This window comes from Jaculus jaculus, chromosome 23, assembly GCF_020740685.1.
Source record: "Jaculus jaculus isolate mJacJac1 chromosome 23, mJacJac1.mat.Y.cur, whole genome shotgun sequence".
NCBI classification, from domain to species: domain Eukaryota; kingdom Metazoa; phylum Chordata; class Mammalia; order Rodentia; family Dipodidae; genus Jaculus; species Jaculus jaculus.
In genome coordinates, this window is record NC_059124.1 from 10,076,739 (window position 1) to 10,100,694 (window position 23,956).

Sequence of the window (23,956 nt, forward strand, 5' to 3'; positions counted from 1 at the left end):
ACCCTGGCCCTCAGTTCAGCCTGGGAACAGTGAGCATACAGGGGCTGGCGTCTGTGGTCTCCAAGAACATGGAGTTAGGGTCTTCAAAAGAGCAAAAAAAGTAAGAAGGCAGAAGCATCCAGTCTTTGGCCCTGTCCAACTACTCAGATCCCCAGAGGGATGAAAATTTTGTGCTTCACCGACATCCACCTTTGAATCCTCGGGCCCCGAAAAACCAAGTCTGCCTGCCCCAGGGCGCCGCCTGCTGCACACTGGCCCCCTCTCCTGCAACCTTTCCCGCAACGGCACCTTCCCGTCCCAGCCACCGACCAGCAACTCTCAACCCCTCCTGTCCTTCCCGAAGACACCAGGGAGCCCCTTGGTCTTGGACCCAGGACAGACGTCAGCGTTTGCTTCCCGGTGACTTTCAGGCTTGACGCCCAAGCCATTTCTCGGGCAGATGGTGCAGCTTGTGGGTGAGGCTCACGTTCTGTGACCAAAGCATTTCTTGCCTCATGTTTTCTCCACCTAAGCGACAGTAATAAGACCATCATGACCTTGACCAGTGCAGAGGCTGGAGGGAGGAGGGTGGAGAGACTCACTACATCATCTCTGTTCACCCCGGCTTGAGGTCTTGGGATGCGTCGGACCTTATGTTAGTTTCCGGGATTTTGTCATCATACTGCGCCATTTCCCCATTACGCAGAGAGCGGAGAGGAATTAGGGGCAGGCCTCTTTCTCCACGCCGACGGTGACGCTGCCTTGAAGGGGCAAAGGCATGGCACCCGTCGCCCCAGGTCTCCCGGGTCGGGCCTGTCTCTTGCCTGGGTTTGGGGATGTCGGTCAGAGGGACCAGGCTCAGGGCGAGCGAGGATTCCCCTGGGTCACAGGGAGCCCCAGGGACGAGCCAGGACTCTGCATCCTTGGCTTTCCCCCAAGCCCGAGAAGCCTCTCTCAGCTCCATTCTTCTTTGCGCTTTGCGCTTAATCCAATCCTGGCGTTCCAGGGTCTCTCGGCAGGGCTGCCTCGGCCGACGCGCCAGGACTTCCCCTTTACGGCTCGGCTCTCTATCCCTTTAAGACTCCGGGCTCCGCCCCCCGCGCGGCCGCAGGTTTAAGGCCCCGCCCCTCCAGCCGGCTTCCGTTGGCTCCCGGCGGCGCGCGGCCGCTGCGGCCCCTTTAAGTCCGGGCCCCGCCCCCGCCCCTGTCCCTCCGCAGCCCGCCCCAGGTGCCCCGGCGGCTCGGGCGACGCGGCGCGCGGCGGTGAGCGCTGGCCCGAGGGGGCGCGAGGACGCGGCCCGGCTGCCCCCGCCGCTGCGGTCGTCTCTCGGGTCCGGAGGGCGGGGCGTCGGGATGGGGTGGTCGGGGCTTGGGAGGGGGCCGGCGGAGGGGGCCGGCCCCGCCCCCCGTGCTCGCGGGGCGGAGGGCTGCGGCTCGGGGTCGCGGTCCCGCGGCGTCCCCACTCTCCTCCCCGTCCAGCGGGAGTCCCGGTCGAGTCCCGTGCAGGAAGCCACTGTCCTGTTCCCCTGGGGGCCGGGCCCCTGGGCGGGGGCGGCGGGGCCTGCCGTGCCCTTGAGGGTAGGGGTGGTGGGCTCCGGCGAAAGCGGGTCTGGCGGGGGGGGACGGCTCCCCCGGGACTCCCGGTGGAGGGGCCGCGGGCGCCGGCGCTGGCTGGAGGAGGCCGGCGGCCTGCAGCCCTCCCGCGTGGGACCGATGTGCGCTCATCCCGGCCGGGGCTGAGCAGTGCATTGGGAGAAGTTGGCTCCAGGGACCTCATTTCCCATCCTCTCTGCTTCAGAGCTGGTGGTCACCATGGCAATGCGGGAGCTGGTGGAGGGCGAATGTGGGGGTGCCAACCCACTCATGAAGCTGGCGGGCCACTTCACCCAGGACAAGGCCCTGCGGCAGGAGGGACTGAGACCTGGCCCCTGGCCTCCCGTGGCTCCAGCCTCCGAGACGGTGAGCGCAAGCCCAGGGGAAGGGCTACGATGGAGGGTCCGGTGGTAACGTCTTCGCTGGTGCGCTACACGGAGTCGCAGTACCACTTACCACTGTGCTAAGTACTGTGCATCCTTTTAAAAGTTTTTATTTACTAATGAGAGCGAGGGAGACTGAGAGAGAATGGGCACACCAGGGTCTCTAGCCACTGCAAACGAACTCCAGGTGCATGTGCCACCTTGTTCAGCCGGCTTATGGATCTGGGGAATCGAACCTGGGTGCTTAGGCTTCACAATCACCTTAACCGCTAAGTCATCTCTCCGGTCCCCAGTACTGTGCACCTGTATATAGGGGAGGGCAACCATTTTATAGATGAAGGACTTAAGGTTTAGTGACTTGCCTAAAGCCATATAAGTGGCGCAAGTAGAACTGGACTGGACTGTAGCCTCTCTGCCTGTGGCTGTTGTCACCCTAGTAACATTACCTCCTTTTCTCTTCTGTCTTAGGTCTCCAAGCCTTTGGGAGTAGGCTCTGAGGATGAGGTAAATATACTGTCTTTTCTGTACTGTTCTCTGTTGTTCAACTTTTTTTTAAACCTTTCAACTTAATGTACTCATACTGGAATTTGGGCTCTTAACCAAATGAGGTTTTCCTGCTAGTATTTTTCTAATTCTTTTTTATTTTTGTATTTGATGCCAGTGGTTCACTTTACCATCTCTCTGTGACAGTTGGTGGCTGAATTCCTACAGGACCAGAATGCACACCTTGTTTCCCGCGCTCCTCAGACTTTTAAGATGGACGACCTTCTGGCAGAGATGCAGGAGATTGAACAGTCCAGCTTTCGCCAGGCTCCCCAGAGAGGTATGTCTGGGGTCTGCTGAGACATGAGGCCACTGCTTTCTGTGCACACAGGCCTTTAGGCCCCATATTTGGAACCCACTGGTATTAGGAGAATGAAATGGAGAGGAAACAAATGAAATGGTGTTTCCATGTGTCCTCAGGAGTGATTTTGAAGGAATGAAAGGTATATATTTGCTTCTCTCTTAGTTTTCTTTCTCTCTTTTTAAGCCCCTGGTGTGGCAGATCTGGCTTTGTCTGAAAACTGGGCGGAGGAGTTCCTTGCAGCTGGAGATGCTGTGGATGTAACTCAGGATTATAATGAGACTGACTGGTCTCAAGAACTCATCGCTGAAGTTACAGGTGAAGTTTGTCTTGGGAAAATATCTGACAGTTCTCACGGGATTTAAGGTTCTATACTTTTTTCCTGGTCCTCTCAGGGTGTGAGGTGATTTTGGCTGCTGAGACTTTTCTGGTCTCTTGACTCATTCTTGTAGAGCACCAGATCTAACTACTGTTAGTGACAATAATGGGTTGAATTATATTAAGCTGAGGACTAGATTTGAAGTGAATAAGAGATTTTGCACAGAGCAAGAGGGAGACAGACAGACACACAGAGACAGAGACCAAGATAAGGAGGGTAGATTAGCTTCTTTATTATTTGGAACTTTATTGTTGTAATGCAGTGGAGAGGAGCTTCAGATTGGATGGCTAGCTCAGGAAGAGAGAAATAGTCACAGTAGTACCTGGGATTCTGGCATTGAATGGGTGCACCAGGGCCTCCAGCCACTGCAAACGAACTCCAGACCCATGTGTCACATTGTGCATCTGGCTTATGGTGGTACAGGGGAATGGAATCTGGGTCTCCTTAACTGCTAAGCCATCTCTGCAGGCCTCACACCATTTTTATTATCTTAAAGATAGAGCTTCCTTCACACACAGCAGTACAACTGTAGGACCTAACCACTGCAGTCTACTCTTAGCATAAGCCATTGGTCTTTTTTTTTTTGTTTCTTCGAGGTAGGGTCTCACTCTGGCTGACCTGGAATTAACTATGTAGTCTCAGGGTGGCCTCCTACCTCTGCCTCCCCAGTGCTGGGATTAAAGGCATGTGCCCACACCATTGGTCTTTTTGATCAGAAATTTCTCCCTTTCCCATACTGTTAGTGTTGACTAACACAAACATGTTATTTTCACAACTGTGACAATATTTGATAGAACTTTTTTTCTTTTTTCTTTTTCTTTTGGTTTTTCGAGGTAGGGCCTCATGCTAGTCCAGGCTGACCTGAAACTTGCTGTATAGTCTCAGGGTGGCCTTGAACTCATGGAGATCCTCCTACCTCTGCCTCCTGAGTGCTGGGATTAAAGGTGTGCACCACCACACCCAGCCTTTTAAAGGAGGATGGAATACATTTTGGTTCAGTTTCAGAAGCTTCACTCTTTTTTTTTTTTTTTTTTTTTTTTTTAGAATTTTATTTTTATTTATTTTTTAGAGACAGAGAGAGGGAGAGAGAGAGAATGGGAGTACCAGGGCCTCTGGCCACTGTAAATGAATTCCAGATGCATGTGCCACCATGTGCATCAGGCTTATGTGGGACCTGGAGAATTGAACCTGGGTTCTTAGGCTTCACAGGCATGCACCCTAACCTCTAAGCCGTCTCTCCAGCCCCAGAAGCTTCACTCTTGATTCTGGGCCTGTGTTGAAGCAAAACCCATTCGTGGGAGCATGTGCCAGAGGATACTCATGTTAGGGCAGGCAGGAGGAGGGCAGGAGGAAGCCTGTGCCACCTGGCTTCCCCCCCACCCCGGATTCTTTCTGTGTCTCCAGTGGCACAGTCCACATGCAGGGTGGTTCTTCTGCCCATTGCTAATACTCACTGGAAACATTCTGACAGATGAGCCTGGTGAGGTGTTTGATTAATGCAGGCATCTGTCAGTCCAGCTGAATTGACATTAGTGGACATACAATTCATACTGAACTCATTTGCTCTTCACATGACACAAGGTTAGAATTTTTTACCTTATTACTACTGTTGTTATTTTTTTGGTGTTGGGGACAAAACCTAGGGGATCATGCATGCTAAGTATACCACAGCCCCTATAATTATAAAATATTGAAGTAACATTTTGGATCCAGGTGTGGTGGTGCATGCCTTTTATCCCAGCACTTGGGAGGCAGAAGTAGGATTATCATGAACTCTAGGTCAGCTTGAGCTAGAATGAGACCCTACCTCGAAAAAACAACCCCCCCCCCCCAAAGTAACATTTTGTAGACTAGGAAACTAAGATTTGGAAAGGTTAAAAACTTTGTCTAAAATCATCCAGTAGCAGATATATTTAAATTCATGCCTGTTTGTTCCTCGTCTCCATACTTCTGAAAATTACTACTGTATAATTGGAAATCTTTCTGGTGGAATTTCCTCAAGTCAAAATCTAATCTGTAGCCAAGACCCTCTGCTGGACAGAAATGTTCAAATTTTCACACAAAGCACAGACTTAAGTATTAACTCTTAGAGAGACTTCCACTATAGTGTGCAGACCCAGTCATTTTCAGTAATGCCAAAGAACAAAACCAAAAGCATCATTTCTGCTGTCAGTGTTGAGAAGGTTGAGATTTTGTTATAAGTTGCTCATACCAGTGAAGTCTCCCATAATTCACAGTTTGGAATAGGCTTTAGAAGCACATTGGCGCCCTCTCCCCTTTAAACTCTTGGAGAGCTCCTCTTTGCAGTATTTGGAACTGCGCCTGTGCATGAAGGTGGGGACCCTGGGACCTGGAAGGCAAGCTGTCTGGAGTTGGTGTTAAACTTGTCCTGTTGCTGCGGTGCATTGCTGTTCAATGCTGGCCCTTTGGTAATGGTTGGGTGCGTGGAGATTTAGGAGAAAAAGCTAATGGAAACTCATTTTCTAGTAATTCATTTAAAAATGCCTTTCATGGGCTGGAGAGATGGCTTAGCAGTTAAGCGCTTGCCTGTGAAGCCTAAGGACCCCGGTTGGAGGCTCGATTCCCCAGGACCCATGTTAGCCAGATGCACAAGGTGGCGCACACATCTGGAGTTCGTTTGTAGCAGCTGGAGGCCCTGGCGCACCCATTCTCTCTCTATCTGTCTCTCTCTGCCTCTTTCTCCCTCTGTCTGTTGCTCTCAATTAAAAATGCCTTTCTCTATTTTTAAACATTTATTTAAGAGAGGGAGAGAGAAAGAGAGGCAGATAGAAAAGAGAGAATAGGCACAACAGGTCCTCCAGCCAAGGCAAAGGAACTCCAGATGCATGTGCCACCTTGTGCATCTGACTTTACGTGGGCACTGGAACCTGGGTGCTTTGGCTTTTTAAAAAAATTTATTTAATTTATATATTTATTTATCTTTTTATTTTGGGGGGTAGAGTCTCACTCTAGCCTGGGTTGATCTGGAAATCACTCTGTAGTCTCAAGGTAGCCTCAACCTCTCGGTGATCCTCCTATCTCTTCCTCCAGAGTGCTGGGATTAAAGGTATTTAATTTATTTATTAGCGAGAGACAGGGAGAGAGAGATAATGACAGATATATGTAGAGAATGGGCATGCCAGGGCCTCCAGTCACTGCAAACAAACTGGATTCATATGTCATCTTGTGCAGCTGGCTTACAAGGTACTGGGGAATTGAACCTGAGTCCCTAGGTATCCCAGGCAAGTATCTTAACTGCTAAGCCATCTCTCCAGCCCCCTGTTTACAAGGTTTTACTTTGTAGCTGGCCTCAAACTCACAGCCTTGCCTCACCATCCCAAGTGCTAAGATTATAGGCATGTACCACAATGCCTGTGGATTCTTATTATAAATTCTTTTTTTTTGTTTTTCGAGGTAGGGTCTCACTCTAGTCCAGGCTGACCTGAAATTCACTATGTATTCTCAGGGTGGCCTTGAACTCATGGCAGTCCCCCTACCTCTGCCTCCCAAATGTTGGGATTAAAGGTGTGCACCACCACGCCTGGCCTTTTTTTTTTTTTTTTTTTTTTTTTGTTAGATAGGGTCTTACTCTAGTCCAGGCTGACCTGGAATTCACTATGTGTTTCAGACTGGCCTCAAACTCTCAGTGATCTTCCTACCTGTGCCTCCCAAGTGCTGGGATTAAAGGCATGCGTCACCATGCTCAGCTAAAGTCCTCATTTTTAAGATTCTAGAATCATTTAAAAGAGAGCTTAAAGAGCTTGCATATCACCTTTTTATTTATTTGCAATGAGAGAGAGCGAGCGATAGGGAAAGAATATGAGAGAATGAATGAGCATGCCAGGGCCTCTAGCTGATGCAAATGAACTCCAGATGCATGTGCCACTTTGTGCATCTGGCTTTATGTGGGTACTGGGGAATCGAACCTGGGTCATTAGACTTTGCAGGCAAGCGCCTTAACCTTTTTGTTTCAGTTGCTATTTTGCTATTTTTAAATGTGGAAGTGATTACAGTCTCAGTGGAATTTGCAAAAAACAAACAAACAAAAAAAGTAAAGGAAAGTTCTTTGTACCCGTCACCCGTTTCCCCATTTACAGTATTTTGCTTAACACTTACTTATTTCTAGCATTACATTCGGGGAATTGCCTTTGGTATAGTCCGCAGAAGTTATTAGTTCTTGCCAATCTCGTGTGTGTGTGTGTCCGTGTGTGTCTAGCTGTGCAGCTTCCTCACGTGTAGCGCGTATGTTCGTCCTCCATGGAGCTGGCCGTCCCATTTTCTGGCCACATGCTTCTGCGTCTTGTGCTTGTTCATATCTGGAGATGAAGCACGTCTTTGAGCACTCTCGACTTCAGACAGCCTCAGTTGGCATGGCATATTAGATTCATAGGGTGATGATGAAGTGATAGCTGTACTTTCATAGGGCAAGTTGTGAACAGTAGCAGAAGATGGTTGGTGATAAATTTCCCCTGATTGGAGGGGAAGAGGCTATGGAATAAAGGAATTGTTGCTTTGTAAGATTTTCTATGGATAGACAGTAATGGCAGTAGCTGATACTTGCTACCATGTGCTTTGTCTTTACAGAAACCCCCGTGAGCTACCTGTTACTATCTCTGCTTTATAGATAAGGAAATGAAAGCCTAGAGGTTTTTGTAACTTACCTGAAATGCACAGTGAATAAATGGTTGCGCTGGGATCTGAATGTGGGTAGCTCTAGGCTGTCTAGACTCTCCATTCATTTCCATAGTTCATTTATTGATAGGAGCAGGGAGTTCTGAATTTTTGTCCCTTGAACCTGTAATAGACATGCTTAGGTGCGTGAATACACAGTGGTAAGTTGTATGGCATGAATGTCATGAACTTGATATCCGGCTTGTCCATTCTCCTGTTGCACATGACCTATAGTAGTCTCTCCCCTCTGGCCTTGGTGCTCTGATTTCAGACATGGGCCAATGGATCTGATTTTCTGTAAGAATTTTGTTTGTGAAGCTAATTGTTTTTGGTTATTTGATTCATTTGTTATAGCATGCTCTCAGTGCCCGAGAATTCTAGGTCATGAATGTCAAATACTGGCAGACTCTCAACTCCTCCACCCCTTGCTAGGGCCTAAGTCAGAGGCTGTTGACTTCTCTCACTTCACAGTGTTTGCTTTTTCCCTGTGTGCTTCATGTCCAAGTATAGTCTCAGTCTTTGTGTTTCTCTCTTGCTTCTTGCAATGAGGAAGCATTTCGCAGGAGAGCTCTAGTGAAGGGCAGCTGTTCCATGTGGTTTGAGACGCACTCTGGCTTTGGTGAAGCGTCCAGGAGTGCAGAGAGCTGGAGGAGTGAAGGGCTGGTTCCTTTCCAACAGATGGCGACTAAGCTACTGGAAGGCATTATAAAGTCATTCTGGTGTTAAACATTTCTTTTTCAGTATCTGCCCTTTGGTCACCAATCAACTTGGGGCAAGGGAAGAAAAGTGTTACCCATAGGAACTAGAGAGCAGAATCTAAAGGTTCAGAGTCCTTGAAATTAAGCATATGATCCAAAACAATTGACAATTCTAATTTTTGTATTAATTGTACATTACCTGTATAATCAGGTATGCAGTCTGTAGCCTTTCGTCCTTTGGTTATTCAGATTTTTGACTATTTTCTCAGGCTTTGAGATCATTTTATTAAACTTATTCAGGCAAACTCTCAGGTAAAGTGGAATGTGCGTTCATGCTGAAGGGACAGGGAGGTCTTCGCGTGGGGACAGTGAGTGCCGCTGTGTCTGCGTGGCTGTAGAGCGGAAGGTCAGAGCACTGGGCTCGGCCTTTCTGCTTCCTTGTTCCTGAGGCGCCTAGAGTGCTTCTGCTCTGCTTCTTGCTTCAGGTTATAGGACAAAGTCCTGCAGGTTGAGAAACAGTTTAGCACTTTTATTCAGTTTATTGCCTTGATAATGTTTGTTTTGATGTCACACAGTGCCCTTTGTCACTAGAGCTTCAAAGATGACTTTATCATTACAAAAAACCATGACCCCCTCAGAACGAATCAAAAGTGACAGAGGCGGGTGTGGGGGTGCACACCCCTGTTCCTGGTCCTCAGAGGCTGAGGTGGAGGATCGTGAGTCCCAGGCTTCCGGGGTGGGGCCCAAGGGAGCCCGTGAGGGCTGCGAGTGTCTGCCACGTCACCAGGTGCTGGTTGTGAAGGTCCCGTGTGTGGATGCGCGCTGGACTGTGCTCAGGTCTGGCAGAGGTGGGACTTTGTGGTTTGTATGCTGCCTTTCCTGTTGTTTTTTATTAGAATATTTTATTTATTTACTTGAGAGAAAGGCAGGTAGAGAGAATATGGATGCCTCAGGCCCTCCAGCCACTGCAATCAAAATCCAGACACAACAGCCCCTTGTGCCTCTGGCTCACATGGCTCCTGGGGAATTGAATCTGGGTCGTTAGGCTTTGCAGGCAAACGCCTTAATCACCAAGCCATCTCTCCAGCCCTGCTTCTCCATTGTTAAACCCAGTAGGACCCCTGTAGGGAGTGTGTGACGGAGTGTGTAAGGACACCCTGCAGTTCCTGTGAGGAAACCCTGGTGCCTGCTGCTTCTTCCTGAGGGCTGTGAACTTTAAGAACCTGTTTGGAAGGATGTGGAAGAGAAAGAGGAAAGGAGGAAAAAGCACGTCATAGTGTGAATATGATCAAAATGCATGTATATGTATGGAAATGTTGTAGTGAAGCCCCTTAACTTTGTACTATCAATATATACCAATAAAGTAATAAACAACAAAAAATTTTCAGGAGAGAAAGGGAGGGAGAAAGAAGGAGAGATGACAGTGGGTCAGCATGAACGAGCATGAGAATACCAGGGGCTCCTGCTGCTGCAAACAAGCTCGAGATCCATGAGCCACGTTGTGCATCTGCCTCTACATGGGCACTGGGGAATCGAACCTGGGTGTCAGGCTTTGCAAGCAAGTGCCTTAACCTGCTGAGTCACCTCCCCAGTCCTTTTTTTTTTTTAAATTACTTTTGAAAGTTTCATGTATTTTGATCATATTCCCACCATTACCCTCTCTTATTTTTAATCCTCCCCCTTACCCACCCCCTTTCCCCAGCTGACCCTCTCCCTGCCTTCAGTATGTGTGTGTCCTACTGGGTGAATTAGGGCTGCTTCCGTGAGCGTAGATGGGGTCGGCCTTCAGCTGTCACTTGTGCTTCGGAGTTGAAGTCAGACATGCATCACTGTGGTTGGTCGGGTTGTGCTCTTACCCTTTCCTCCTTATCTGGTCTTTTGTTCCCAACTCTCCATAGACTTGCACTGCAGGCTGCTTGGAGTGGCTTAGCCAGTGGAGAGGCCGTTCTGAATTTGGCAGTGTTTCCTGTGGCCAGGGTCTCAGAGCAGGGCACAGGGTTGGTTGGCTGTGGCTTGTTAACCGAGTCTGTTGGGTACCTATGACTTTCCCTGATCCCATGCTGCAGCCTGAGTGAGTTCCCCAACTGCTCCTTGCAGACCCCTTGTCTGTGTCCCCTGCCCGCTGGGCTGAGGAGTATCTGGAACAGTCTGAGGAGAAGCTGTGGCTGGGAGAGCCAGAGGGAACAACCACCGCTGATCGCTGGTGAGTCCAGCGTCGTCTTCCTGGGTGTCATAAAGAGTACATGGATTCCTTTGGACCTTCCTCTATCCATATTCCTGTCAGCTTGCAGGCTCCTTTTTCTACTGTACCTTCTACGGTACTGTCCACCTGTATTATCCCCATAAATTGATATTTCAGTAATAGCAAGAATCCTAACTGCCTGTCTCTTCCCCTGCGCCTTCAGGACTGTGTCAGGGGAAGGAGAAGTGGAAAGACATAGTTAGTCCTTCCCATTCCTGTTCACCCTTCCTGCATCGCAGCTGGAGTGCTGCGTAGCCCTGAGAGTGGGGTGGCGTCTCTGCCCCGCCCCCGGAGCGTAGCCGGTGTGCTGGCGCTGGGGACTGGCGCGGGCCGGTGGAGGCTGCTGTGCTCTGAAGTCAGCTTTCCCGCCCCGTCCCCAGGCACGAGGAGTACCACCCCGAGGAGGACCTGCAGCGCACGGCCACTGACTTTGTGGCGAAGGTGGATGACCCCAAGTTGGCTAACTCTGAGGTGAGTCCTGTCGTCTGTCTCTGCTCAGCAGAGCTGGGATTGAGAGGCTCAAAGCCTTGCTTCCCTTCCTCTGCTTTGCGAAGGACAGCCTGAGATGTTAGGTCTCTTCTTCCTCTGAAGAACGGAGACCTGCTTGGAATCCTCCTCCTCCCATTATTTCCCGCAGTTCCCTGCCAACTAACCATTTCTCTTTTCTGGTACCTTCTGAACTTTTAAGAGGATAGAAATCTTTTTGTGTTTGGCCTCTGCTTTTTTCGGGGCCTTTAGCCTGTCCTGACCAGAGCTAGGGATGCTCAGGGGAGGGTGAGTCAGGGTCCTCAGGTGTGGTTAAGAGAGCACGCCTGGAAGTCCTGTCCCTGGCGCCCCTGTGTGTCTCTGTGCCCAGTTCCTGAAATTCGTGCGGCAGATTGGAGAGGGGCAGGTGTCCCTGGAGTCCGTTGCAGGGTCCGGCCGAGCTCAGGCAGAACAGTGGGCAGCTGAGTTTATACAGCAGCAGGTAGGACACTGTAACTTCCCAGCCCCACGTCAGAGCTAAGCTGGCGGTGCCCAGGCTTCGGGTTCAGTGCTCAGCGGCTCCAGGTGGGGAAGGGGCTTTACCGTTAGCTTGTCTTCACGGCGTCCAGGACCTGAGGGGGGGAGTCATTCTGAGTCTTCTCAGTGCATGTAGGTCATCTTGTCGAGTGGGCTCAGTCAGTGTTAGTGGGAATGAAGTTGGTGGAGGTGGTACTGACTGACTTGCTTTGTCACAGAACACATCAGATGCCTGGGTTGACCAGTTCACAAGACCAGTGAGCAACACGTCTGCACTCGATATGGAATTTGAGCGAGCAAAGTCAGCTATAGAGGTGAGAGAGCTGGTGTGGGGGTTGGCACCCCAAGAGCAAGCACTGCCACGGGGAGAGTGGGCATAGTAATTTCAGAGATGAAGAGCTGGGTGTTCATAATGTGCCTGGATCCTCTTGTCAGAATTACAAAGGTGTGGGGTGGGAGGGTGGTAAGAAATTCAGATTCTTGGACATTATTCCAGATTATTGCCTCAGAACCTAGGGAGTAGGACCCTGGGATGAGCGCTTTACAAAAGCCCTTCTGATGACTTCTGAACACACTAGAGAGTAGTTCCTGCCGCCCCGGGGAATGCACCCCAGTGGAGCTGGAGAGGGAGGGGTGGTCATGAAGCATCCTTTGCTCCACCCGCCTTCCCTTCCTTACAGTCTGATGTCGATTTCTGGGACAAGCTGCAGGCAGAGTTGGAGGAGATGGCAAAACGGGATGCTGAGGCCCACCCCTGGCTTTCCGACTATGATGACCTCACATCTGCTTCATACGATAAGGTAGGAGCTAGTTTTCCAGGTTCCAAAATTACCTTCTCTAATGACTTAATCCTGAATTTGAAGAGTGTATATACTGAAGCAGGGATTTTTAAAAAAAAAATTTTTTTTTTTAAATTTATTTATTTGAGAGCGACAGACACAGAGAGAAAGACAGATAGAGGGAGAGAGAGAATGGGCACGCCAGGGCTTCCAGCCTCTGCAAACGAACTCCAGATGCGTGCGCCCCCTTGTGCATCTGGCTAACGTGGGACCTGGGGAACCGAGCCTTGAACCGGGGTCCTTAGGCTTCACGGGCAAGCGCTTAACCGCTAAGCCATCTCTCCAGCCTGAAGCAGGGATTTTTTATGAGCTCCTTTTCATGAGAAGTGTGAATGATGCCTTTGCTGTTACTCTTCAACATTCCTTGAAGGTATATTTTATTCCTGAGATGAAAACGTTAATACGAGTACTCCCCCCCCCCCCGGAAGTAGGGTTTCACTCTTGCCCAGGTTGACCTGGAACTTACTTTGTATCCCAGACTAGCTTTGAACTCAGCTCCTACCCTACCCTCCTGAGTACTGGGATTAAAGGTGTGTACCACCACACCTGATAAAGAGTATTTTTTGTCAAATAATGACACTAAAATGACAGTGCCCATGAAGGAGAGTTACACATGGTAGGTAGTGAGGAACACAGAATAACTGGGGAGTTGGCCCTGTGGTTAAAGCGTTTGGTGTGTAGACGTGAAGATGTGGGTTTGAATCCTAACAGCCGAGCCTAGCACACCTGCAATCCCAGGGCCGAGCAGACAGAGATGCAGGATCCTTGTGTCTCCCATGCCAGCTAGCTGAGCTGAATTGGTGAGCTCCAGGCTCAGCAAGAGACCCTGTCTCAACAAATAAAAATGGAGCACAAAAGAGGGAGACAACTGATGCCTACCTCTTGCCTCTGCACACACACATGCACACATGCATGCACACCACACATGCAGTAGATGCCAAACAGAACAACAGAACCACAGATGGAGTAGCTCTGCTTTGGGGTTCATGTGGGACAGTACGATTCAGCTGCTCATTCCTTGATAAGAAGCTGCAGTGGATGGTCATCCTCTGCCTCCACACTGTAATCACAGCTGCTTTATTTTTTTTAGCTCGTGAGTTCAATTTAGGTTCTTTTTTCTTTTTCTTTCTTTCTTTCTTTTTTTTTTCTTTATAGGGTACTAGGGGTTAAATCCAGGACTAGAATGTGCCATCTTGTGCATCTGGCTTTACATGGATATGGGGGAATCAAGCCTGTGCTGTGAGACTTTGCAGGCAAGCGCCTTTAATTGCTGAGCCATCTTTCTAGCCCTCTACTTTCTTCTTGTAGAACCAAATTAAATCAAAGGATTAGACCAAATAACTTCAGTATTGGGAACATTCCCCAGGAAGTGATGAATGATGATTGAATTTTTAAAAAATATTTATTGGGTGGGAAGAGAGAATGGGTGTGCCAGGGTCTCTAGCTACTGCAAAAGAACTACAGACACTTGCGCCCCCTTGTGCATCTGGCTTTACCCAGGTACTGGGGACCCAAACCTGGGTCCTTAGGCTTCACAGGCAAGCACCATAACCACTGGGCCACCCAGCACAGCCGTTTGAACCTCGCTTGTGGTGTGAGAGAGGAGTCGCACTGTGAAGAGCACACCTGCCATGGGGTCTAGGGTGCTTGGAGGCGTGTCTAATGACGCAGCTGCTGTCGGAGCCCGCGGGAAAGGAAGGAGTTGCTTGGCTTGAAAAGGCAGAATAGGAACTGTGCCATTCCTCTTCCCAGGTCAGATGTGGTCGGGAAAGGGTTCTGGCTGGAAGCAGACCCTGAGATGCAAAGAAGGTGTGGATGTCTTGATGTAAGGGAGCTGCAAGAGGTGGGAGGATGAAGCTAGAGGTAACTTTAAGAGATTAGAGCTTGGGAGCCAACGTGAAGTTAGAACAAGGAAAATTGAAGTCGGATAATCATAATCTATATAATATATCTCTGGACATAGAAGCATCCCGTGTGATATAAGAGAAAGCTTGGGTTTTGCCGTTTTGTGTTCTTCCAAGTATGATAAGGGAAGAAAGAAAAGCTTATTTCTAGATGACACTTCTTTAGTATTAAACAATTTGATAAGTCACATAGGTCCCATTAATTTATAATTGGCAAGTTAGACATTTTAGATGAAAATGCCCGTGCTTTTGATAAAGGTAGATATAAATACTAATTTAATAAGAGCAACATGTCCTCTAAGTATTTTTTACTCCTATATTCTCATATTTATGACATGCTTGGCAGAATATCTTTTTTAATTTTTAAAAAAATTTTACTATGTTTTTGAGAAAGAGAGAGGGGCATAGGGAGAATGGGTGCACCAGATGCAGCTGCCCCCTTGTGGGCATGTGCGGCATTGCATGCTTGTGTCACATGGGATCTGGAGGATTTGAATAGGAGTTCTAAGGCTTCACAGGCAAGTACTTTAACTGCTAAGCTCTCTCTCCAGCCCCCAGCGTTACCATTTAAAAAATTATTTATTTGAGGGAGAGAGGTAGATAGATAGATACAGAGAGGGGGCCACATAGAGAATGGCTATGCCAGGGCCTCTAGTCACTGCAGATGAACTCCAGACGCATGCAGCACCTTGTGCATTTGGCTTGTTGCGGGTACTGGGGAATTGAACCTGGGTCCTTGGGCTTTACAGGCAAGTGCCTTAACCACTGAGCCATATCTCCAGCCCACTTTTTAAAATTAAAAGCTTAACTTTGTGTTTATCACTCTCATCTTTATGACATGCTGGGTAGAATACAATTAAATCTTAAAAATGTAAATAAGGAATAACAGTAATCTTAGCACTCAGGAGTCTGAGGTAGGAAGATTGTGAGTTTGAGGCTAGCCGGGTCTGTATAATAGCGAGACTGTGTTTTAGTACAAACACAAACTTATAGTTAGGTTTTTAGATTCCTGAACTAGATTTAATATCATTAATATTGGGATTAGAAACACTACCATTAATATTCCACAAAAAAATGCTGTATTGGGGCTTGGAAGATGGTTCAGTGGTTAAAGATGCTTACTTATAACGCTTCCTTCCCATTCTGGGTCCAGTTACCAAACCACCTATGCAAGCTGGATGCAAAAGTGGCACAAGCATCTGCCGCCAGGAGGCCCGGGGCTTCCGTATGTGTGCACATGAACTCATACACACCTGCCGTCAGGAGGCCCGGGGCTTCCGTATGTGTGCGCATGAACTCATGCACACATGCCAGCGTACAAATGCATAAAACATTTAAAAGGGCTGTACTTGATTTTTCACTAGTGGTGAAAACTAAATTCTGTCTCAAATGTAACTTACACTGAATTGTATGTCAATAATACTTTTAAAATGGGTGTGGAGAGGACTCAGTGGTTAAAGGCACTTGCTTGGAAAAGCCTGACAGCCCAGGTGCAGTTCTCCAGGACCCACATAAAGCCAGATGCACAAGGTGGCACATGCATCTGCTGTTCATTTTCAGTGACATTAAGCCCTGGGGTGCACATATTTTCATTCATTTTCTCCCTACTTCCCCTTTTCTTTCTTGCTGTTTAAAGCATTTTTAAAAAATGGGGATAGGACTTTTAATTGTCAAACTCATGGGTCTCTGTGCTTTTTTGAGAAATTGATAACCACTACATTTTTTTGTTTGTTTTTTCAAGGTAAGGTCTCACTCTAGTCCACGCTACCTGGAATTCACTTTGTAGTCGCAGGGTGTCCTTGAAATCACGGTGATACTCCTACCTCTGCCTTCCCAGTAATGGGATTAAAGGCGTGTACCACCACGCCTGGCTAACCATTACATTTTTAAGGTTATTTACACCTATTATTTAAAAAGATACTGCATACTGTTACCAAAAAGTGAAGTTCTGAGATGGCAGAAACTCTAGAAATGGTCCTCTTTCTTCAGTGTGACTGTAAGACTTTGGACCAGAAGGACACAGAGTGGCATGCCCAAGCCTGTTCGGCCGTGAAGGGACCCTTGAGAGGATTCTTTTTTGACTGGGAAAACATTTTAATTTTGATCAGCTCCTATTTGATGAGCAGTTACTAAACCCTCACGGATAGGTAGCATACCTGGGAAATGCAGAGAACGCTGCGGCTGGAAGATGATGGCGACGTCGACTCTGCATTGTCCGCTGGAAGCGCGCGAAGGGCGCTCATTGCTGCGACTGCCGCGTGCATGGGCTTTGTACATCAGGAAGTATCGATGGCAGTGAGCTTTTACCTACTAGCGAACACTATTTTAGACGCTTTGGTAAGGCTTTAGTGAGTACTTCCATTTGGTGCTCTCGGTAGCTTTGAGAGGCAGAATTCATTAGGCAATTGCACTATAGCTGGTAACAGTCTCTGTTTCCCATAGGAGAGCTTAAAGTGCAGTGCAGATTGATGATGATAGTAGCTGAGGTTGGGTGTAAAAGGTCTATTTCATTGACTTTTGAGAGTCAGGTGGGAATTAGCAAACCTATGGCCTGTAGAATAAATCTACCCGCCGTTTGTTTTTACATGGTACAGTAGCTGAGATGATTTTTTAACAATTTTAAATAACTGAACAAGATCAACATAAATAGTTTGTAACACATAAAAATCAAAGTGCAAATTTTAATGTCCATGAATAAGGCTTGAACAGCTGCCTTTGCATTGTTGCCGTGGAGTTGAGTATTTGGAACAGATCCACAAGGCCTGACATATTTATTGTTTGGTTTTTTATAAAGAAAACTTTCATATCTCTGGACCATGTTCATTTTCTGTATTCTGAATTTTTATACTGTCCAAAAATGTCTCAAGATTATAACTGTTTTACCATGAACATGCTCTGTGTACCTTTACATCAAGCTCATCTTTTATAATGTATTTCACTTGAATTCCCATTGTAAATGTGATGTTCTGTTGGGATTCAAGGTTGAAATTTTTACTCACTTTGCACCTGCATCGCTGCTGGCACAGTGCTAATTCTGAACAGTAGATGCATTTTATTACTCTCATATGATAGTTTCATATATTCTGTGCTGCCCTGTTCTGTTTAAAAAGCTGACACATAAACATGCTCTTGGCCTCTTCCATACATGGGATCAGCCACTCTCACTCCTCTCTGCTCTTGCCCCAGGTAAGGTAAGCTCAGTACTCTCTCGTCAGCTAAACTCCTCTGAGGATTAGCCTTTGTAAACAATCCTCAGATGGGCTCTCTTTAAGATCTTTAATTAGCCACCTACTACTTCAAGGTGTGCTCTCCCTAATAAAAAGGTGAAGTCCTGAGGTAGGAGGATGTGAGTTCGAGGCCACCCTGAGACTACATAGTGAAATCCAGGTCAGCCTGGGCTAGAGTGAGATCTTACCTTAAAAAACAAAACAAACAAAAGGTGAAGTTGATAACCATTACATTTTTTTGTTTGTTTTTTCAAGGTAAGGTCTCACTCTAGTCCACGCTACCTGGAATTCACTTTGTAGTCGCAGGGTGTCCTCGAAATCACAGTGATCCTCCTACCTCTGCCTTCCCAGTGATGGGATTAAAGGTGTGTGCCACCACGCCTGGCTAACCATTACATTTTCAACTCCCCACTTCTTCAGTCAGAGTTTGCCCTGTGAAGTCACTCAGTTAGAAACTGTCTGAGCCGGGCGTGGTGGCGCACGCCTTTAATCCCAGCACTCGGGAGGCAGAGGTAGGAGGATCGCCATGAGTTCACGGCCACCCTGAGATGACAGAGTTAATTCCAGGTCAGCCCAGACCAGAGTGAGACCCTACCTCGAAAAACAAAAAAAAAAAAGAAAAGAAAAGAAACTGTCTGAGACCATGTTGTATCACTGTCCAGCAAATTATTCCCTGTTCTACATTCGTCCCTAATCTTTTTACAACTTTAGTTTGTGAAAAATTATAGCCACTGATGACTTTTCTGGAAATATTTAAATGTTTCTAATTCTTGTTTCACAGTAATCACACACAAGGGTATCTTTATCGTATACAGTTGGATTCTAATTTGTCTGTATTGATACTATGTTTTAAACTGTGTTCACAAAGCCTCTGGCTGGTGTTTTTATTTTTTTATTTTGTGGTGATAGCTGTTTACCTCTGCTGTAGACAGTTCCACAGTGCTAGGATGAACTCCCAAACAGACACAGTTTATGGGAGGAACAGGATTTATTTCAAACTTACAGAGCCAGGGAAGTTCTGTGAGTGGTGGAAAAAGCTGCTCCCATTCATATATTCAAGCAGAGAGAGAGAAACCACTGCCAGTTAGCAAACCCCGAAATTGTAGCCAGCAGGTGCCCAGGCGGAGCCCAAACCTCTCCACTTATGTTTAGGCTAGAATTCAGATCTTCCCAGACACACCTTTGGGCTGGGCCCCAGGATCTGCCTCCAGTACACTTCCAGCCATGTGGCTAGAGATGCAAGTTACAAGCTTACAACAAGCACCTGAGTCCAGGGGGACACATTCAAACCACCATGACTTCCCAAAACGGACTATTTTTATTTGCTTGTCTGAAATCGTGTGGTTCACTAGGACTTCCATCTTACCTTATCATCTCCTTCCTTACCATGAGATGAACTGGACAGAACTTGTAAGCAGCGCAGCCATTCATGTTTGGACCCAGGTTTCAGTTATAATTTAGGCACAAATGAATAGTCTTACTTATGAATGGAATTGGGGAATAAATTAAACATTTCAGCTGTTACCCACTTAGTTTAAAAAGCAGCCTTGTGAGCTAGGTGAGACTTGCATTTGAAAGTAGGGCCTCTGAGTGATCACTGCACTTCTCTTACATCGTCTATGTCTTATGTATCTTGCATGTATATTGCAGAGTGACAGTAGGGACCACACTGCTCAAGTAATGAAGGGAGTTTATCTCTTCACTGTAACAAGTGAGTGCTGTTGAGAAATGTGTTCTGTCCAGTGGTGAGGAGTGAGATGTGGAGCTGCAGGCTTGTAAAGACTTTCTGAAGTTATCCTGCTGCCGTGACGAGCTGATTTGTAGACTCTGCTCACCTTTCAGTCTCTGTAAGTAGGAGGTGGCAGCATGAGTCTGACGCAGCTGATCGTATTCAGTCATAGGTGCTCTTTCTAGCGTGCAGACACCTCTGTGGAAACCTCCACTTTCCCCGCCTCCGCCTGGCTGTTGTCCTCCCCGCCCTCCTGCTCCGATTGCTCTGACTTCCTCTTGGGCATTCTCTGCTCTCCCCCTTTCTTAACAGGGGTACCAGTTCGAGGAGGAGAATCCCCTGCGTGACCACCCTCAGCCTTTTGAAGAAGGGCTGCGGCGACTTCAGGAGGGGGACCTGCCAAATGCCGTGCTGCTCTTTGAGGCAGCGGTGCAGCAGACCCCCGAGCACATGGAGGTGGGTGGAGCATCGCTGTACTGCCTCCTCCAGTTCGGGGACGGGCGCAGATGGGCTGTGATCTCCTCTCTTGGTTGAGAGTGACCTAGTGGGTTGGGGCGGCCCGAGGAGTTTGAAAGGGTGGAAAGGCAGTTATGCAACCTGTCACTTCCCCTTAGGCTTGGCAGTACCTGGGCACTACCCAGGCCGAGAACGAGCAAGAGCTCTTGGCCATCAGTGCTCTGCGGAGGTGAGTATGCTGAGGAGAGGGTGGGTTTGTGGGCTTTTAAACAGGCTTTCGGTGGAAGCCTCCCACTAGATCCTGTCCGGCCACTAGTGCATGTGTCCTCTCATGACGAAATGGTGAGGTTTTTCCAAGGCACACAGCTCACTAATGAGTTGTGAGTGGGGAGATCTGATTCTTAATCCTTCATCAGCTTTGATTTCTTTTGTGAGATCTTGGTTGGTCCCTTGGCTGTTCTTAAAACTTTCCCTTCTCAGACTGGAACGTTTATCATTAATTCTCAGTCAGAGGATTCTCTGTGTTGATTTGAGGGGACAGGAGAGGCGAGGCCACCACGACTGTGTTTCAGAGCTTGGCACAGGTCCCTTAGTTGAAGAGTCCATATGCTCATCATCCCTGTAGGTGTCTGGAGCTAAAACCGGATAACCGGACGGCACTGATGGCTCTGGCTGTGAGCTTTACCAACGAGTCCCTGCAGCGGCAGGCCTGTGAAGCGTTGAGAGACTGGCTGCGCTGCTCACCGGCTTATGCCCACCTGGTGTCACCCGGTGAAGGAGGGGCTGGCGGGGCAGGACTGGGCCCCAGCAAACGGGTCCTGGGATCCCTGCTGTCTGAGTGAGTATGGAGGGTTCCTGCCGTGAGGAAGGGTAACCTGAGCGCCAGCACAAGCATGATCTTGATTTGAGAAGCTTGGATGGGTTGAGACCCAAGGGCGGAGGAGTAGAGTGCTGTAGCTGTTGCCTTCTTGCTTGCACAGAACTGACTGCAAGCAGCTTATGGAAGGGGCGGGTTTGTCTGCAGCGTTGTTCCAAGGGGAGTGTCTTCGTGGTGGGAAAGCATGGCCGAGGCCCCGCCCAGCTCGTGAGCTGCGTGGTGGTGGGGCAGCGGAGTGTGGCCAGAGCTGGACCCGATCCCGGCTTGCTTCCGGTGATGCACTTCCTCCAGCAAGGCTGGGCCTACCAGAGGCCCCACAGCCTTCCCAAACAGTGTCGCCACTTGGGGATTAAGATTTCAAATACAGGAATCTGTGAGGGGCGTTTTGCACCACAGGTGGGTTATCCAGGACCACCGTGGGGTTTGCGCAGCGCCGTGCTGGGTGAAGCAGAACAATAGGTTCTAGGTTGGGATTTGGGCAAAGGAGATGACTGCGTGTTGATAGACCTTGGGGCAAAGTGTGACTTTTACACACTTGATTTGGAGGATAGGAATACAGATATATCCATCTACCTACTACTGTGTTTTTTTTTTCTCCTTATGTAGCTCCCTGTTTCTTGAAGTGAAAGAGCTCTTCCTGGAAGCTGTGCGTCTGGACCCTACATCCATTGACCCTGATGTTCAGTGCGGTTTGGGAGTCCTCTTCAACCTGAGCGGGGAATATGACAAGGCTGTGGACTGTTTTACAGCGGCCCTCAGCGTTCGTCCCAATGTGAGCCTCAGAGAAGGAATGGGAATGAAACTTGACTTGTCTGTTGAAAAATCATTTGTGAATGGGAGACTTCATTCCAGTGTCCAAGGACTGACATCTCCACAGGGCTGGGGGCACAGAAGCGGGGGAGCAGAGGGGCACCTGGACAGGGGAGCTCACACAGGGGAGCTGCACGGGGGACTGCTGAGGGGACTAGAGTAGGCTGATGGAGGCCGAGGTCGGTGTGAATGCAGGTCATGTTCTCAGCCCTGCCGCTTCCCTGTCCCAGGACTATTTGCTGTGGAATAAGCTGGGAGCCACCTTGGCCAACGGGAACCAGAGCGAAGAGGCGGTGGCTGCGTACCGCAGGGCCCTTGAGCTGCAGCCTGGCTACATCCGCTCTCGCTATAACCTGGGCATCAGCTGCATCAACCTCGGGGCTCACCGGTGAGTGTTTGTTGCGATGTGAGGCGTGAACCCTTCCTCCCTGCCTTTGGCTCCTAATGCTCTGATCCTGTCATTTGCCTCCTTCCCACCCATATCAGCTCTCCTGCCTCTTCTGTTGCTCTGCTTACCAAAACATTCCTCCTCTTCCCTACAGAGAGGCCGTGGAACACTTTCTGGAGGCCCTGAACATGCAGAGGAAGAGCCGGGGCCCTCGGGGTGAGGGAGGTGCCATGTCAGAGAACATCTGGAGCACCTTGCGATTGGCATTGTCTATGTTGGGCCAGAGTGATGCCTATGGGGCAGCTGATGCCCGGGACCTCTCTGCCCTGCTAGCTATGTTTGGCCTGCCCCAGTGACAGTGGGATGGTCTGCCCTGTGAGTGTGCGCTGCAGGGCCCGCTCTGAATGTGACTCCCTCTCCCCCAATGGGCCTACCAAGGGGGTGGGCTGATGACCACAAGCGGTGCTGCCTCTCGGGACCTCCCTCAGCGTGGGGTGGCACTCTGTTCTAGACCCTGCGTAATTGCAGGGAATGAGCAGCGTGCGGCCAACGTGGGGTGGGCAGCCTGTTCTAGACCCTGCGTAATTGCAGGGAGTGAGCACCGTGTGGCCTTTGGTAATTCAAGGGTTGTACACCCGGCTACAGATCTCTCTGCCCATCATGCCCTTTCTTGGTGCTGCTTTTTGGGTAGGATCCAACAATATGGGGGGAACTGTTGTCATCAGCTGCCATTTGATAGGGTCTGCCACATTTATAATATCTCTTCCTTGTCCCATTCTTACTAGGACTTGGTGGTATTCCAGCTTCCTTGGGCAGTTTTGTGTCAGAGGTTCTCCAGAGCATCTGTGCTGATGCCTTTGGGACGAATGTGTTAGGAGTCAGTCTGTTTGACTGCAACAGTGATGTGACTCTGTAGAGTTGAGATGAGGAGAGGCGATTCTAGTTCTGTCCTCCTGGGAGAGCTTGATTTTCTGTGGTGGACGCTGGAGCAGTAGATGCCTGTGTCGTTACCTTAGGGTCCTCAGGGACAACCTCCTTGCTGCAGCATGGACGTCATGTGCAAGGGAAGCTTCTCTGTGCAATGACCCCAGAGCTGTCGGTGGGACCTGTCCTGGCTTTTGGTGGGAGGCTGGGATGTGCTTCAGTGAGTGCAACAGTCCCTTCTCTTGGAGGCTTGTGAGTAGGAACTGAGTTGACTCTTCCAGCAGGTTGGTTCCAGAATTGCACTTTTGCCAAATTCCTAGCAAAGAAGGGATTCAGTGTTACCATAAGCCTTTGTTACACTTCTTGAAATGTCTCTAGGGGACGGCGTTGGAAAGCCCCTCCCTCACGTTACTTCTACAAGGTGACAACCGAGGGGGCATCTGGAGTCCCCGCGCCTCCGTGTGGGGGACACACAAAGCCCCAGAAAGGACTGCTAAGCCTCTTGCCTTGTCTTCAGTAACAAATAGTCAGATTTTTAAAAACTACCATGGTCCTAAGGTTCCATCCTGAAATTTATTTTTCTTTGTATGAATATGTATAAATGATTTAAAAATAAAAGTGTAAAATATTTGTATGAAGAATAAATGGAACTGAAATGAGTATGAGTTCTGCTGCAGGCTGCGTGGTTGGGGTAGTGGGAGGTGGTTTTGTTTGGCTGGCTGACTTTGAAGTTTTTCTGTCTTCCAAATTCAAACTGCATACTGATTACCTGTCTCACACCTCAGCAGTGTTATTAAGCACTTAATATCTACAAAGCCAACTGTGTTCATGGAGTGTCTGCTTGAGCAGGAAAGAAAGATGTTTAACAGTCACGAGTTTGGCACATGTGTCACTACTACAAAGGAAAATGTGGTGTGACATAATCTTTAGAGTTTTTGTTTTCTTAGTACTGTGGTTCAAAGCAGGTATATGGTAAATAAGAACTCTATCCTTGAACTACATCTTAGCCCTT

General features: G+C 48.6%; 1 protein-coding gene across 6 annotated transcripts; it reads left to right on the forward strand.

Moving 5' to 3' along the window:
• Positions 1-350: 350 nt before the first annotated feature.
• Positions 351-23,604, forward strand: Pex5 (peroxisomal biogenesis factor 5). Of its 6 annotated transcripts, none has more exons than XM_045139743.1 (16): positions 351-455; positions 1,777-1,937; positions 2,423-2,458; positions 2,645-2,777; positions 2,985-3,116; positions 10,644-10,749; positions 11,169-11,259; positions 11,645-11,755; positions 12,009-12,104; positions 12,471-12,590; positions 19,802-19,945; positions 20,104-20,174; positions 20,571-20,783; positions 21,429-21,594; positions 21,863-22,020; positions 22,175-23,604. In XM_045139743.1, the coding sequence occupies exons 1-16, from the start codon at positions 440-442 to the stop codon at positions 22,374-22,376; spliced, it is 1,956 nt and encodes a 651-aa protein (XP_044995678.1). In that variant the 5' UTR covers positions 351-439; the 3' UTR covers positions 22,377-23,604. The 6 variants fall into 6 exon arrangements, with proteins under 6 accessions (XP_044995678.1, XP_044995677.1, XP_044995680.1 ...); XM_045139742.1 differs by lacking the exon at positions 351-455 and adding an exon at positions 684-776; XM_045139745.1 differs by lacking the exon at positions 351-455 and adding an exon at positions 1,200-1,241.
• The last annotated feature ends 352 nt before the right edge of the window (positions 23,605-23,956 follow it).

Coding starts and splice junctions, on each gene's coding strand:
- Pex5 (XM_045139742.1), top strand. Junction 11,260..11,644: donor CCAAGTTGGCTAACTCTGAG/GTGAGTCCTGTC, acceptor CTCTGTGCCCAG/TTCCTGAAATTCGTGCGGCA. Junction 12,591..19,801: donor CATCTGCTTCATACGATAAG/GTAGGAGCTAGT, acceptor CTTTCTTAACAG/GGGTACCAGTTCGAGGAGGA.